The 17,128-nt window shown below is 39.8% G+C and overlaps 1 protein-coding gene across 1 annotated transcript in view; it reads right to left on the bottom strand.

Annotated features, from left to right (window-relative positions):
• GID4 (GID complex subunit 4 homolog) overlaps positions 1-17,128 on the bottom strand; it is a 781,841-nt gene that overhangs the window by 616,794 nt on the left and 147,919 nt on the right. Inside the window, exon 3 of the mRNA XM_044089665.1 lies at positions 15,127-15,234. Within this exon, the coding sequence (XP_043945600.1) occupies positions 15,127-15,234 (108 nt within the window). The remainder of the gene's footprint in view (positions 1-15,126; positions 15,235-17,128) is intronic.

Below are 17,128 nucleotides of genomic sequence, written 5' to 3'. Positions count from 1 at the left end.
CTTAGGTTTCGGATATTGTTTCTTAGCTTTATATTCATTTAAGTCTCTCTCTATCTTATTTAACTTCCTGTTTTTAACCTCCAAACATTTGCTTTCTAAATTGTTTAGTAGTTTATGATATTTGCTTCTCCCTTCATCCACTGTAAATAGTAATTCATGTGTAATATCACTGTTTACACATTCTACAATTTCTTGCAATTTCTTAATTTCTATCTCATTGTTTTTAATAATGGCCCTCATTATTTCAAATCCACATTTATCAAAAGCCTCTATTAAATCAAAGTAAAAATCAGTACCCTCCACAACCTTGTTGGGGTATTTACAAACCCTAAGCCCTTTGGGCACTATCTTTTGTTCCAAACAATACTTTAAGTAAGTGTTGTCCATTTCTAACATTTTACATTTGTACAAAAAATAGTCCAGGTCCTCGAGTTTCTGAGAAAAAGTTCCTTGGAAATTGCCATTTGTATTACTTTTGGTAGCAAAGTCATATACTACATTAAACAAGTCACTAAATTGTCTTTTAGTACCTGTAGAGTTAAAACTTCCACCAGGGCCAAAACGAATACCCTCGCCAGTCTTTCTAGCATTGTTGGGCTGCTCCTGTTGTTCACGATCTGTTTCATCAAGGAAAACCCGAGGGAAACCATCCAAACTGCTGAATTCAGCACCATTACGCCTTTCTTCTTCCCTGGATCCGTTTTCCTCACCAACGGCCCGTCTCTCTCGCACCTCTACACGCCGATGCACTTCCTGGTTCCCTGGCTCCAACACAGTAGTCAAAACCGAGGCCAGTGATTGGCTAACAGGCGTCAAAAGCCCCACAAGCTGAGTGAGCTGTCCGATTAGCTTCCTGAGCTCACCAACTTCATTGGTCTTTGCTCCATTGCTTGCCACAGTCCCAGCAGGTGATTCCATCCCAAAGTTACTAGTAAACTCAAAAACGGAGGATGCAAGGCAAACCAGTAATCCAAAACAAAGCACCCTGAACCACTGCTAGGTAGGCAGACAAATTTATTAAGCCGAACAGTTCACTCAAGTAACACAGTAACGCTGAAGTAAATACCATACGTTTTCGTCCACAACTTCATCAGAATACCAGTACATTCCATTAAGTCCATTTATATACCCAACAAACTTTCAAATCAGCCAATAAAAACACTCATCATATACATTTAATCAATGCATGCTTTAAAATATTATTAAAATTCTAATTTCATAGTTCATTAATAAATAGGAAACCTGTTAAATAAAATATTGAAAACAATACCCAGTTAATATTTTTAAATAAATATTTAAAAACTTTTAAGCATAAAAATTCATTTAAAATACTAAGGAATAAACACATGTAACATATGTAATACATTGTTAAGCTGCCCTCTGCTGACGTAAAATATTATTGCACATTAAATTCACAATTTTGCTGACCTCATTTTTAATACAGGGGCAAGGGAGATCATGTCATTTAGACCAGGGAACTTACTGGCCTCCAGCACTACCTGCCAGTATAATTCCCTGTATTCCACTAAAGTCTCCCACATTCTGCCCCTGGGGTCTTTTGGCACAACCTCTAGTATAAAAAATTCAAATACAGCTTCAGTACAAGTTTTAGTATGTTTGTACAAAGAATTTGTTTCACTTTTTGTCTGAATATCGTAAGTGTGCTCATAGATTCTCTGTTTTATCTTTCTTTCACTTTTGCCTATGTAAAAGCATTACATTTTTTACATAATCCTATATATATAATCCCTTTTGTGTTACAGTTCGCAAAAGTTTTTAAAGTTAAAATTTTATTGTTCCTGGCAGGTAAATTAATATTATCTCCTGTAATCAAATATGAGCAATAACTACAAGCACCACATTTAAATACACCAGCTTTTTTGTTTGTGCCTGTAAGCAAGGAATTCCCCTTACCACCCCTTTCAAAAATGTCCTTCAGGGTGTTACCTTTCCTATAAATGTGTTTTATATCTCCCTGAAATATGTGATTCAAGTCAGAAACTTTTGAAAAATTGGTCCACTCTTTGTCAAAAATTCTTTTAATTAAACCAGCTTGCCCATCATAGGTGGTAATAATACCAGATGCAAAATCATTGTTTAAACTGTCAATTCTACTATTTATAACATGTTGAGTTACTCCATCTTCCATTTTGCCCAATATAGGGGCAAACCTGTCCTTTCTTCCATCACTGACTTCATTAGAAACTCTGTCAATTAACTCTTCCGGATAACCTCTATTTATAAACATATTTTTCAAGTTTTTACATTCATTCATGTACCATATATCATCTGAAGTCATCCTAGAGAGACGTACAAATTGCCCTTTTATTACACTTTTTTTCTGGTGTGGGGGGTGCGAACTTGAGTAGTGCAGGTAAGAATTTGAGAAAGTTTCTTTTCTGTAAATTCTGGACTTAAAACCATTGTCAGTCTTAATAATGTTAACGTCGAGGTATTTCAATTCCTCTATTGTGAATTTATGGGTGAATTTCAAAAACTCAGTGGTACTGTTTAAATATTCCACAAAACTAACAAATTCATCTTCAGTACCCACCCATAAAAAACACAAATCGTCCAGAAATCTACTGTATGACTTCCACAAACTACTATATTCTGTATGGAGTAACTCAACATGTTATAAATAGTAGAATTGACAGTTTAAACAATGATTTTGCATCTGGTATTATTACCACCTATGATGGGCAAGCTGGTTTAATTAAAAGAATTTTTGACAAAGAGTGGACCAATTTTTCAAAAGTTTCTGACTTGAATCACATATTTCAGGGAGATATAAAACACATTTATAGGAAAGGTAACACCCTGAAGGACATTTTTGAAAGGGGTGGTAAGGGGAATTCCTTGCTTGCAGGCACAAACAAAAAAGCTGGTGTATTTAAATGTGGTGCTTGTAGTTATTGCTCATATTTGATTACAGGAGATAATATTAATTTACCTGCCAGGAACAATAAAATTTTAACTTTAAAAACTTTTGCGAACTGTAACACAAAAGGGATTATATATATAGGATTATGTAAAAAATGTAATGCTTTTACATAGGCAAAAGTGAAAGAAAGATAAAACAGAGAATCTATGAGCACACTTACGATATTCGTACAAAAAGTGAAACAAATTCTTTGTACAAACATACTAAAACTTGTACTGAAGCTGTATTTGAATTTTTTATACTAGAGGTTGTGCCAAAAGACCCCAGGGGCGGAATGTGGGAGACTTTAGTGGAATACAGGGAATTATACTGGCAGGTAGTGCTGGAGGCCAGTAAGTTCCCTGGTCTAAATGACATGATCTCCCTTGCCCTGTATTAAAAATGAGGTCAGCAAAATTGTGAATTTAATGTGCAATAATATTTTACGTCAGCAGAGGGCAGCTTAACAATGTATTACATATGTTACATGTGTTTATTCCTTAGTATTTTAAATGAATTTTTATGCTTAAAAGTTTTTAAATATTTATTTAAAAATATTAACTGGGTATTGTTTTCAATATTTTATTTAACAGGTTTCCTATTTATTAATGAACTATGAAATTAGAATTTTAATAATATTTTAAAGCATGCATTGATTAAATGTATATGATGAGTGTTTTTATTGGCTGATTTGAAAGTTTGTTGAGTATATAAATGGATTTAATGGAATGTACTGGTATTCTGATGAAGTTGTGGATGAAAACGTATGGTATTTACTTCAGCGTTACTGTGTTACTTGAGTGAACTGTTCGGCTTAATAAATTTGTTTGCCTACCTAGCAGTGGTTCAGGGTGCTTTGTTTTGGACCTACTACTCTAAATACATATGACAAAAACTAAACTATCAATAAAAACATAATACATATGAAAAATTTTTTTTTTTAAAAATACTTTACATATAATAACAGTATAAATATATTAATGACAAAATCAAGTACGTCTATCTAACAGAGGTTTAATTGATATATTTTCATTTAATCCAGGGAATGTGGTGGCATCTGTATACAGCTGCCACCATAATTCTCTGCAAGCCAGTACATTCTTAACATCGCCCCCTCTAGGGTCAGAAATTACACTTTCTAAAATACCAAAAGTAAATTTGTGCTCTTTACCACATTTCTCTATATGCCTGCATAATGCATTCTTATTGTCCTTTGACTTGATACTATATAAATGGGCATATATTCTTTTTTTTTTTTAAAAGAAGTTGATGGATGAAATCCACCATTCCAGTTCTTTTTATCAAGCATGGGAGAAGAGGGAGGGGAGTGTTGGTTCCACAGACTCTTCATGACCCACTGGAACTTTCTCATATGCAGCCTTGCAAAGGGAAGCATGAGAAATCAAGGATGCCATGTGGCCTAGGACCCTCAGAAATTCCCTGGTTGAGATGGTTTGGAGGGAAAGAAGAGTTTGGAAGTAATGGGTGAGGGCTTCCACCTTCTGGCAGGGGATGAAGGCTGCCATCTTGTCTGTTCTTATTTTGCATCCTAAGATGACAAGATCTTGGGTAGGCGTAATTTTTGTTGGTTCACTGTGAACCCCAGGTCTGCCAAGGTTTTGCACACCATTTGTAAGTGATGTAGAGAGTGGTGTAGGATTAACAGGTTATCTAGGTAGGGAGATATATCTGTATGCCATGCATTCTGCAGTGGGCTATAACTGGGGCTAGACACTTTGTGAACACACTTGGAGCTGTAGAGTGCCCAACCAGCAATGCAGAAAACTGAAAATGTAAGGAACCTACTGAGAAGTGTAGGAATTTCCTGTAACTGGGGTGAATGGGAATATGAAGGTAGGCATCGCTCAGATCCAGGGATACCATGAAGGCTTGGTTGGGGATAAGGGGTAAGAGGTGATGCAAGGTGAGATCTTGAAGGTAGGCACCTTGAGAAATAGACGGAGGATAGACAAATCCAGGATTGGTCTCCAAGGACCATACTTTCTTGGGACCAAAAACATCCTGGAGCAAAATCCCTTATTTGTTTGATCTGGAGGGACTTCTATTGTGCCCTGAGCAAGGAGGTGATCCAAAATTAGAGGAAAGAGGGGAAGATGTCTTTGAAGGGGGTTAAGGTGTCCCCTGGAAGGGAGGAACTGTCCACCAAGTCATAAAATATCCTTTCTGGATGATGGAAAAGACCCAAGCCTCTGAGTTGATTTTCCACCAGGAGGGTAGGGAAACGGTGAGGCAGAGGGGGGCAGGGGGGTGGATGTGGGTAAAAGGTTTGAGGCACAGTGGAGGAGCTCTGTCAGGGTCAGGTTGCTCAAAGGGAGTAGGGGTTGAGGTGGAGGAGGGTCTAGGAGTGGTGTGCTTCCTAGGGTGTCTCCGTCCATTAGATTGTGGAGCAGTAGAGTGAGAAGACTGCCTCCATACAAAACTGGTCCTTTGTGGGTAGTCCCTATGGTATTTCGGAATGGGTGAGACTAGCAAATGTTTTAAATTGAAGAAGTGCCAAAAAGGGCCTTATTATCAAGTGGTGCACCAAGTAATTTGGCTTGTACATCCATGGGTAGGGGCTGGAGTCTCACCCAGGAGTACCTTCTCGGGACAGAACCTGATGCTGCAGATTTGGATGATGCTTCTACAGCATCATAACTGCACTTGGAGTGCCTGGTTACCTGAGAAGTGGTAGTGAGTAGGGCAAAAGCTGAGGCTTAACAGGAAAATCTTGCATATCTGGCATTAATGCAGAAGCCTTGGACAAGGTTTCTAAAACAAACTTAGCCAAGTGGGTCTGACAGTTAATAGCTCTAATGGCTAGTGTGGAAGAAATATAAAAATTTTCTTCCCCTGTCTATCCATGAATTTGCTATCCTTATCTGTAGGGAATAAAGAAATGGAAGGCAGATGTCTGGAGGATATGTCTGCTGAGACAGCAAGGACTGCTGGGTTTGCAGGGGGGTTCTTTAACAAGAACTGTGCATCCTGGTGGACCTTGTAAAACCTATCAGGACATTTAGATGCTGGGGGCTGAGAATTTGGGACCCAAGATGCAGACTGAAAGGAATCATGAAAACCTGGAAGCAGAGGAAGGATTGCAGATGGAGAAGGCTGATCCAGCTGCAGGCGCTCAAAATAGAGACACCTGCCATTTAAAATGCTCTTAAATGTAATGGTGTCCCCAAAGGAAAATTCTTCCCCAGGAGAATCGGGACTAATGGTGTCCTCCTCAGGAGTAGCAAAGTCCTCGGGAGACTCAATTTGGGAACAGTAAGTCAAAGATTCATCAGAAGAAGAGACTCCTCCAAGGCCTGCAAAAGGCGGCAAGGCTGGTTGGGGCACCTGAGACTGAAGAGCCTGGAAGGCTCTGAACAAGTTCTGGGAAAAGGCTTCCCATTTAGGTGCTGGTTCAGTAGCTCTGTGTTTTTCTCTTTGTTTCCTCTTAAAAGGAATAGTAGGCATAGTCTGTTTTGGAGCTGATACCAGAGTGGATGCTAAGGCGGTATTAGGGCCCTCCAACTCTAGGTGCCATGGTTCCCCCTCGCCATCAGAGCCTGATGGCTGATCAACTTCAGTGGACGTACTCTGGGTTTCAGCTGAACTGGGTTCCACCACAGTTCCCCAGGTGAAACAGACGTCCAATGGGACCTTGGGCTAACATCTGCCTCGAGAGACTCACCAGACTCTTGAGGTGCAGCATGGGCCTCAAGCCTAACTTTTACAGCCTTCTTCCTAAGCGGCTCCTTGGAGGTACCTACCCCACCCTCTATACCCAACTAAAAACCAGAGACTCCGACATTTGACAAGTATAACTTTAAAGCAGCCAACTGGTTACGCAAAGTTTTAGGCAGAAAGGACTGGCAGATGTCGCAAGATTTATAGTCATGGCCTTCCCCTAAACAAAACAAATACTGACTGTGCATGTCGTTATGTGGAATGTGTCTTCCACAAGCACACTTTCCCTTTCTAGCAGACATGTACGTCTGGTAAGCAAGAGGGAATATAATCAAAAAACCCAAAAGGGTACTTACCTATAGCGGACAACCGAAGTCAAACGAGCAAATGGATTCCCGCAGCTGGTGATCAGAGGTCTGTAGATCACGGTGGCAGAAGAGTTCTATAGTTCTACGTTGGGTTACGTGCAAATGCCACATTTATAGCAGATGTCAGTTTAAGGCACGAACATGCAACATTGCACGTACCCCTTATCCTAAGACTTTGGTATACTTGCCAGATGTCCGGTGCTGCAGGCAGCCCACCTCCCTACTGTTAAGAATACTGCAACATGAGAATAGAAGGGCATCACAATTTGATGAGCAGGTTAAAAAGCTAATATACTCCAGTTCTCGAGCACAAAGTTGAGATCCCAAAGGGGAGCAACCTGTTTACGAGGAGGGTCAGAGGTTTAAAAACTGCTTTCAGAAACTGTTTTACCACAGAGAATGAACCGTATTCATGGGCAGCCATGCTGAAATGAACGAAAGATGGAACCTTAAATCAAATAACTGGAAAGGCCATTGTAAAGTAACTCACAAATATCTGAACACCAGTGGTGCAAAATCCTGATGGGACCCTGGTTATCAATTAGGCATTAACTAGAAAATCATTTTCAGTATCAATTTATGATGTTCTACTAGCAAATTTTCTTGCCTCTTAGTATATGCTGCACGTCCTCACATGACTGAAAGATATTAGAATTTAATCATCCAGGCAGTAAGATGAAGCCGATTTAAACTGGGGTGCATCAAAAGTCCCCATCTCATGTGAGCAGATCAGTCTGAGGAAGCTTGTGGCAATTGTCACTGGCCAATTCCACACAGGAGAACCAATGTTGCCTGGGCCAAAAAGGAGTCATCACAATGACTTTTGTAGAATCCTTCTGAATCTTCAAAATTACCATGGATAAGCAGTGGAAAGTGTGGAAAAGCATAAATGAAACATCCCCATCCACAGGAATAAAAACTTCTGTTTTTCAGGCTTGCTTCTCAGAGGTCCTGTTGCACAGTTTTAGTTGCCCGTTTTGAAGGGAGGTGAACAGATCTATTTTAGGTCCACCCCACAACCAGATCATTCTTTTGGAAAAAGGGACAGGCCAACAGCACAGAACTTCCATGTCTTATTTCCTTCTGGCCATCTTTTTTTTTTTTTTTTTTTACCTCCTTAGCTGCCAGAATAGGATGGTTTTGCTTATTTAGCTTTTTAGTGAAAGAGGGAGGCCTAAAATGATTTGCATTGGGGGACATGAAAAACTTACTCACCAAATCAAATTTTTCTTTTTCATCAAATTGTTTGAGAACCTGGGTAATAAAAGAGCCAAATAATACCTCCTCATCAAAAGCAGAGTCTGAGATTTCAGACTTTATCTTATCTGCAAACTTTTGTTTACATATCCAGGCATCTTCTCAACACCGTAGCAGTAGCAATGGCCTTACACAGTATCTGCGCAACTATACATGTTTGGATGCCTGGGACAAGGTACAAAGGGTTTAAATTCTGAAGGAAGTATGGCAGCCGATTCCCTTAGAATGCCCATATAACAAAGCAAAAACTTCCACATGTATGCCTGACCATTCAGAATTCTGAAGGCTAAAAGTGAAAGAAAACATCCTCTCCTAGGCTATTGTCCAAAATCAACAAACTGCCACAGGAAGCAGCTGATATTGCTGCTGGGTCCAATCCCAAAAAAGGAATGTATTAGATTAAGGTACTTCATACATTAAGGGACTGATGGCTGGGTATCAGGATGATCACAGGCAGCATTCAACACACTGTCCAGGGCTGGCAGTGTAGGGGAATGAGCAAGGAATGAGGAATATTTGTAAAAGTATCATATCTCCTCATTTCAAGGGGAACATCTATTTGTTCACATAAAAATACTTGATTCATTTTGGCTATGGTGTGATTAAAAGAATCCCTCCACAAGATATTTTCATCACAGTCAGAGTGCTGGGCTTGTGAATCTGCAGACTCTCAGTCATAAACAGACCATGTTTCCTCAGGAATTTCTTTACAGGGGAAGCCCACCTGTAATGGCTTCAGGATAACCAGGATTCATTAGCCTGTAATGTGTGTCTTGCTAAGGTAGGAAAATAATCTCCAACTGTAACTGCTTCTTGTGATAAACAATGTTTTTTTTTTCTTTGTAGTAGTCCCTGTGGAAGAAGGCAGATGCCTGATCGGCCTAACAGTCTCTTGCCTCGATCTTCTCATGAAAAATCTCCTAGTGTCTCCCAAACCCTAGAAAAAGATAGCTCTCGCATGCCCAGATCAGATACTGGAACAGCTGAAGAGGACCATGGATAGCCCTGGTTCATGCTGGCCAAATGTAATACACCACAGGAAGCCAGAGAAGTAAGTGACTGGTCTGAGGAACAACCAACAGCCAAGTACAGACTCACCCACTATTAGCTGAGGGAAAGACTGAGCTATTAGCACCAGAAAGGGTTTCTTACTAAATGTTTTTTTCTTTCCAGCAACAGTTGGAGTGGAATATGCTGTAGCTGAGGAGGAAATGCCAAAAGTGGTAATCGCTGGTACAGTGAGAGTCAGTCAGAAGGCAAGCTGACACCACACTTATTTCTGCCCCTTCACAAGTAAAAGCACAAGTGTCGTACACATTCCCTTGTCAGCACTCCTTTTAAAAAGTTAAATACAGACACAAAAAGAAAAATGACAGGTAGGTTTGTCAAGAAATGAAAATCACTATACTGAAAAACACATTCCTGCCCATCACTACACTGAAAAACACATTCCTGCCCATCCCAAAGTAAAACTTTTAGTTACAAGTTTACATAAGCAGTATATATATTTTCACAAAAATATCTCCCAATTCATTAAACACCAATAGCTAAAAACAGTAATCCCTAGCATGAAACTTCTGGTATTATTAAAAATATTAGGTTTTCAAAAGAAGAAATGTTGCTTTTAGACAGAAAATAAAATATTTTCATAAAAGTGCAACAAGTTCTGCGTGGAGGAGTTCCCCAATTGGGGGGGGGGGGTATCTGGCAGAAATGAAGCTCTTTGCACATTACTTCTCCTGTGAAGCCCCTGACAAGCAGCAATAAAGTACTGAAGAAAGTCTTCCCTCCGAATGCTGATTTCCCTTCCTTGGGATGAACTAATCAGCAGTCAAGAGTGAATGTGTTTTGGGGGGGGGGGGCAGGACTTTGTGAAGCTGGCTGGTTGTTTCCTGGGCAAGGGACACATCCCATATAGCCTTAAGGATTCTGCAGCAGATGGAATGAAAAACACTTAAAATTCAGAGTCTTATGTTCCTCCTCAGGGAGGCTGCCTCAATGAAGCAATCATCTGGGCAGGGGTAGTTATAAATGTCCTTTGCTCTACAGTAGACAATAACTGCAGCCAGGCAGCTTGAAAACTCTTATAATGCATCAGACAAACCAATAAGAAAGGATGTAAGCTGTCAACACAAATCCCTCCATGCCAAATTTGAGGAAGTCTGTCCACATGGGCATGTGAAAGCAAGAATCCAGAGCGAGCATATGCAGTGGATATAAAAAGTGTACACATCCCTGTTAAAATGCCAGGTTTTAGTGATATAAACAAATGAGACCACAATAAATCATTTCAAAAGTTTTCCCACCTTTAATGTCACCTATAACCTGTACAATTCAATTGAAAAACAAAACTCAGAGGAAAAAATATAAAAAAATAAATATACAATAAGCTGGTTGCGTAAGTGTGCACACCCTTAAACTAATACTTTGTTGAAGCACCTTTTGATTTAATTACAGCATTCAGTCTTCTTGGGTAGGAGTCTATCAGCATAGCACATCTTGACTTGGTGATATTTGTCCACTATTCCTTGCAAAAGCACTCCAAGTCTGTTAGATTGCGAGGGCATCTCTTGTGCACAGCCCTCTTCAGGTCACCCAACAGGTTTTCTATTTTATTTAGATCTAGGCTCTGGCTGGGCCATTCCAAAAGTCTAATTTTCATCTGGTGAAGCCATTCTTTTGTTGATTTGGATATATGCTCGGGGTTATTGTCACGTTGAAAGGTGAAATTCCTCTTAATCTTTCTAGCAGATGCCTGAAGGTTTTGGGCCAAAAGTGACTGGTATTTGGAACTGTTCACAATTCCCTCCACCTTGACTAAACCCCAGTTGCAGCTGAAGAAATGCAACCCCAAAGCATAATACTGCCACCACCATGCTTCACTGTGGAGATGGTGTTCTTTTGGTGATGCAAAGTGTTTTTGTGACAAACGTACCTTTTGGAATTGTGGCCAAAAAGTTCACCCTTGGCCTCATCAGACCATAACACATTTTCCCACGTGGTTTTGGGAGACTTGATGTACTGTGTAAGAAAAGGCTTCCGTCTTGCAACCCTACCCCATAGTCCAGATATATGGAGAATACAGGAGATTGTCACATGTAGTACACAACCAGCACTTGACAAATTCCTGCAGCTCCTTCAGTGGTGCTGTAGGTCTCTTGGCAGCCTCCATGATCAGTTTTCGGCTAGTCTTTTCATCAATTTTGGAGGAACGTCCAGTTCTTTGCAATGTCACTGTTGTCCCATATTTCTCCACTTTTTGATGACTGTCTTCACTATGTTCCATGGTATATCCAATGCTGTGGAAATTTTTTTGTACCCTTCTCCGGATACCTTTCAACAATGACATCCCTTTGATAATTTGTAAGCTCTCTGCGAACCATGCCTTTTGCTGTAGCAGGCAACTGAGTAAATGTCAGGAAAATCCTACTAGAACAGCTGAACTTTATTTGGGGTTAATCAGAGTCTCTTTAATTGATGGTAAGTGTGCACCCAAGAAGACTGAATGCTGTAATTAATTAAAAAGGTGCTTCAACAAAGTATTATTTTAAGGGTATGCACACTTATGCAAACAGCTTATTGCACGTCTTTTGTTTTATATTTTTTCCAACAGATTTGTTTTTCAATTGAATTGTAACGTTAAAGGTGGGAAAAGTTTTGAAATGACTTATTGTGGTCTCATTTTTTTTTTATGTCACAAAAACCTGGCATTTTAACAGGGGTGTGTACACTTTTTATATTCACTGTAAGCTTGTGGGGAGATAAGCGGTCGAAAGCTTTACAATGTTAACATCTTGACTTATGGTACTTTTAGGAATTTTAGTCTTGACAGATGGGAGATCAGTTTTAATGTTTTTCTTTTCTCAGAACAAAAGCTGTGGAGTAAGAGTCTGACCCTCCCCTCCCTCCTGGCAGTCTTTCAAAGAACACCTGTAACATTATTCCCTGTAGTGGGGGGGGGGCAATCAAACACTTCTGCTTAGTTTTCTGACTGGAGGGATACTTCAAAACTTTAAAAATACTTTTTATCTTTGTGTTACAATTTTGAAATGCTCATATGTCCTAAGTGATGGCCTTTCATTTCACAAAGAGGCCTAGGTGAGCCCCTATCTGGACAGGGAGGGGGAATTAAAAGATGAACGGGATGGGGTTTGAATGATGGGTAGAAGCACAACCTTAGATCTCACAGCTGTTATTGGCTCTTGGGCCCTAACAGCCCGAAGCTATATACACACACACACACACACACACACACACACACACACACACACACACATACAAACAGAAAAATATCATAAGACTTCCTATTACTGTATACTTGCATTACACATACAACTGCCATCATAACTCTGTTCTTTACTATTCTGCATCAAGACATGCATACTTGCACTTCTTACTAACTTATTCACCTAGATGAGGACTGCTCTGTATACACTGCTCCCAAATACACCACTGATTTTTGTGAAAATTACTTCCTTCATCTTTTTAATGATCCCATCTCTATTTAATTTCTCTTACAAAAATTAGTACTTTATAACAGGTTTAATCTTTGATTTTCACTTCTACGCAATTGCTTTGGTGGCTGCTAGTTACATTAAACTTGCTAAGGCCTTGCTATGTTGTGGCAACTGTAAACAAAGGCACCAAACTTAACCTCATCACCTGACTGGATAATATATGGTCCCCAAATAGTTGTCTCAGGACATTCTATAGGGGTTAACCCCCCCCCCCCCAAAAAAAAATGGGTTCCCAACTTTTCTCATCCCCTTCACATTTCCAACATCTGCTATCCTCAGCCGGTTACCTGGAATAAAACGTACCAGTGTAAACATTTCCATGGAAACCTCCTGAATCTTCTGCACTTCACTGTGTACTAACAAGCCTTACATATTTCCTCCCACTGGTTATTTTACAATTTGTCATTTGACTCTCCCCTCAAAGTCTTTTCTACTCTTTGCTGATTGATTCAAATAGATTTCATGTAATATTTTATTAGCCTTGCCAACTTTCCCTTTCTTAATAGCGTCTTCTGTTATTTTTTCTACTAGAAAGCCCTATCAGAGCTGGTCAATCATTCAATAATTCCTTCCTCTCAGTTTTTGCCTATATTCCACCAAAAGTCCCTGATAAAGATGGAAATTTCTGAGCTGCAGATCAAACAACTGATTGGCGTGTTCCCACTCTAAGTTTCCTTCCAACTTATTTATTTCCAGTAATGCAGTTCCTTTGTTAGTTTCTTCCAGTTACTTCCTGCAATCTCTTGCCCATTTTATCTACCTTTTGTTGATGCATTCCTACTGGTTAAATCTACCCTAACTCCTCTGCATGTCTTCTATTTTCACCTTGCTCCATCATTGTCTTTCTCCAATTTGATTTGTACACAGCACTATCAAAGGGATACAGAAATTTCCGATGTGTAGCTCTGACGTATTCCTTCAAAACAGGCAGTCCCAAACTCTCACTATTCAGTAGAAGTATGAACTTATTCCACTTCATTCTTCCCTCTTCCTTTCCCAAATTAAAAATTCTTCAACTGTAATAATAGCCTTCTACAACTTTCCTCAAGTATAGTAGGCCAATGTACAGGACCAAGAGGAACCAACAATTTCCACTGCCTGCCTGTATCTTACACTTCATGTTCATTTCCAGTATCTTTGTTTTGGTAATAATCTTCCAAATGGTCTCTTCCCACACATGCTTAGCTGGCACAGCAGAATCTTTTCTAATCCATATACCTTAACATTTAATATTTTCATAACCTCATGCTGACTCATGTGGGATACTGACTGCTATGGCCTGTTTTTTACCTTCATTTATTAGATACACTGATTTTTGAATTACATACTAAACAGCTCTGGAGAGATTTTGCTCTCTCCTCGACTGCCCTGTGGTTAATCCTGGCACAATGGGGACAATTAGGCACATCCTGGTCAGGCCTAGACAACACACACTTCTACTACTGAAGTCTTTAAAACTGAGGGTGTTGTTTCACACACACACTACCCTACTGTTAATTACTTTTTCAAAAGCTGACAGTCCTGACCTCAAAAGCTTAACAGGCTGGCAAAATGAGCTGTAGAAACAGATAAGGAATTCTCACCAACAGGAAATTTATCCCAGATCTGGAGGCCAGACTGTATCAGCAGACTCTCTGAAAGGTGAACAAACTGAAGAAAGCGTGGACTGACACCCTTCTTACATCATCAATGTCCTGACGTCCAGGAGGGAGGACATCTGCCTAGCCACAAATGTGAAGGGAGAACAGCTCGAAGCTGGGCCTCATATCAGGCCTTCTTTCTCACAAGTTCAACGGTTACTTCGGGACCAGTGAATTATAAACTGACCACCCAAAGTCCTTCTTGACATCTGGAAAGCTAATCAGAATTAAAATTTCACAGCTACTGTTTTAACTTTGATTACAGCACTTGCCATACAAATTCCCTCTGTACAAAGCTAGCAGCTGAATTAAATGCACAGTTGAGCTTTAAAAATGGGCCAGACTTCTGCAATATAGATTTTATGACTTTTAGGAAAAACAGACCCATAAGCTTTAGGCAAACTTCTACTCATGCTAGTTTTACTTTATTAGTATTAAGGAAGAAACAGTTCAGCGTGGAGAAAGAGCTCAGTTAATAGACATTTCACTTAGCTTTGCAAAATCCCACTATTAAAACATTAAACTAAACATCTGCAAACCAAAGACCAAAATTATAGGCTACAAAAGCCAGCTATGAAAGTCATACATTCACTTTTAAGAAGAAATATAAAAAAAAAAAAGTGCTCATTTCTGTTTGAGATCTAACACAGCATTTACAACGCAAATTAAAGTCTAGTATAAACTTGTGAAATGGAGTGCTCTCTCACACGCATAGACACAAACACTTCAAAAATAGTTTCTACCCAGTGTTTGCGATCAACATCTTCATCCGCGTCCCATTTCCTTGTTAAAAATGGATGCTTTTTACTTATTATCTCTCCTTCAAAAAACGTGGTGAGAGTTGGGAACTCCTATAAATTCAAAAAAAAAAAAAAGTTAAAAAGATAAACAAAACTACTACAAGCAATGCACAATCATTTAGGAACAGAAGTAGTACTAGTGTGGGGCTATACTCACCACAACAGTAGATTCTTGAGCAGGACCAGTGATGTCGTAGCACTCCTTACTCACAGGAATTAGCCACAGATGTCAGGAATGGTGATAAACTCTTCTCCTAGCCCTGGATGTTGGATGACACAATGTTAAAAGGGAGTGTAACCTGCATCATATTCAGCTCAGTTTTGGCATGTAGAAACAATCATTGATGGGACTAGGAAATGGGAGAAAATGATGACTTATGTAAAATCTGTAAAGCAGTGTAAGCAGAAGGTGCTCCCCTCTCATACTCCAGACTTTCTGGGGTGGAATTTCCTAGACACTGCCAGAACCTGAGTGTCATCTCCCAGGCTCCTTCAGGTCTTTTTCATGTTTTCCCTGGTACCTTAGCCAAATTTTCCCTAGTCAGTATGAATACCTCCTCAGATACCCTTTAAAAGTGGACACTGGCCAAGTGGGATTAACTCAATCATCAAAAGCATAAATAAAAAATGAAGTAGTGACCATTCTCAGTTTGGGTTAACAAAACACAGTTTGCTGGAACTCCACGGGTTTCTCTTTAGTTAGCTGGATTAGCAGGGAGTAGCACAATTCCCCTGGACACAGTGATGCTATTAGGGTCAGCTATTTTGCAATAACTTGAAATTAGGGAATGGGAAGGGAAGTATACAGGAAAACGTTTCCAGTAGTTTGCCCTCTCAACAGCCACTGTGATAAAAATGTTAAAACAAACTTAAATGTTTGATAAACATTTCTTTCAGCAAAAAAAAAAAAGAAAAGACAAGTGGGACAGCAATGGTTGGCTTATGGTACTCAGGTTTTGCAAATCTTGATACAGTAAAGAAAAATATATATTAACAGTATAAGGAGATTTCGGGCGGCCGCGGTGGTGCAGCGGTTAGCGTTGCCGCCTCACAGCAAGAGGTTCTCCGGTTCGATTCTTGGCTGGGGTGCTTCTGTGTGGAGTCTGTATGTCCTCCCTGTGGTCGCGTGGGTTTCCTCCAGGTGCTCCGGTTTCCTCCCACATCCCAAAGACATGCTGTAGGTGGATTGGACACTCTAAATTGGCCCTAGGTGTGCGTGTGTGTGCCTTCTGTGGAAGGTTGGGCGCCGGGCTGGCAAATCGACACTGTAAAAACTCCACTGTCAATCATGAGCGGACAGGTGATCCTCTGTGGCAACCCTGGGAAAAAGCCGAAAGAAGAAGAACATTATAAGGAGATTTCAGTGCTTATGGTTCTTAAACTGAGGACTTGTATTTAGTATGGAATAGACTGCCAATTAGATGGTGTTTTATAAATATACTAACAAGATACATTCTGAAGTTTGTGAAAAATGACTAATGAACCCATAACGAATATGTCACCACCTCCAAAACTGATTGGATGCCAACCCTGCTAAGGAATGGGCTTTTACATACCCTGGCACTGGATTTCCATGTGGAAAATGCAGGCTGCAAGCCAACTGCCTTTTCTTCTTTTTTGCAAATGGCACAAACAGTGGATCTTGTTTTATTTTCTTACCCTCTTAGTTTTGTCCAAACAGAATCACAATTACCTATGCTTATTTGAAGCATGTAGTATTCTCTCCATCTTGTTTTGTGGGTTAGGGAAAAGAAAAGAAAAAAAAATCAGGAAGTTGAATTGCTTATTACTACTTTTGGCATGAAAGAAGGGTTGGTGAGGAGGAACAGGAGCATCTTATCCTTGAAGAAAATCTGAAATTGCTACTTTGCACATCAGCACTTGCAATTCAGAGATCCTGCTAGCAGATAACATACCCACCAAGCATAGAGTTTTCCACAATATA

This window comes from Protopterus annectens, chromosome 12.part0 (assembly GCF_019279795.1).
Source record: "Protopterus annectens isolate FY-2018-M chromosome 12.part0, PAN1.0, whole genome shotgun sequence".
Classification (NCBI taxonomy): domain Eukaryota; kingdom Metazoa; phylum Chordata; order Ceratodontiformes; family Protopteridae; genus Protopterus; species Protopterus annectens.
This window is presented reverse-complemented; position numbering and strand designations above follow the sequence as displayed.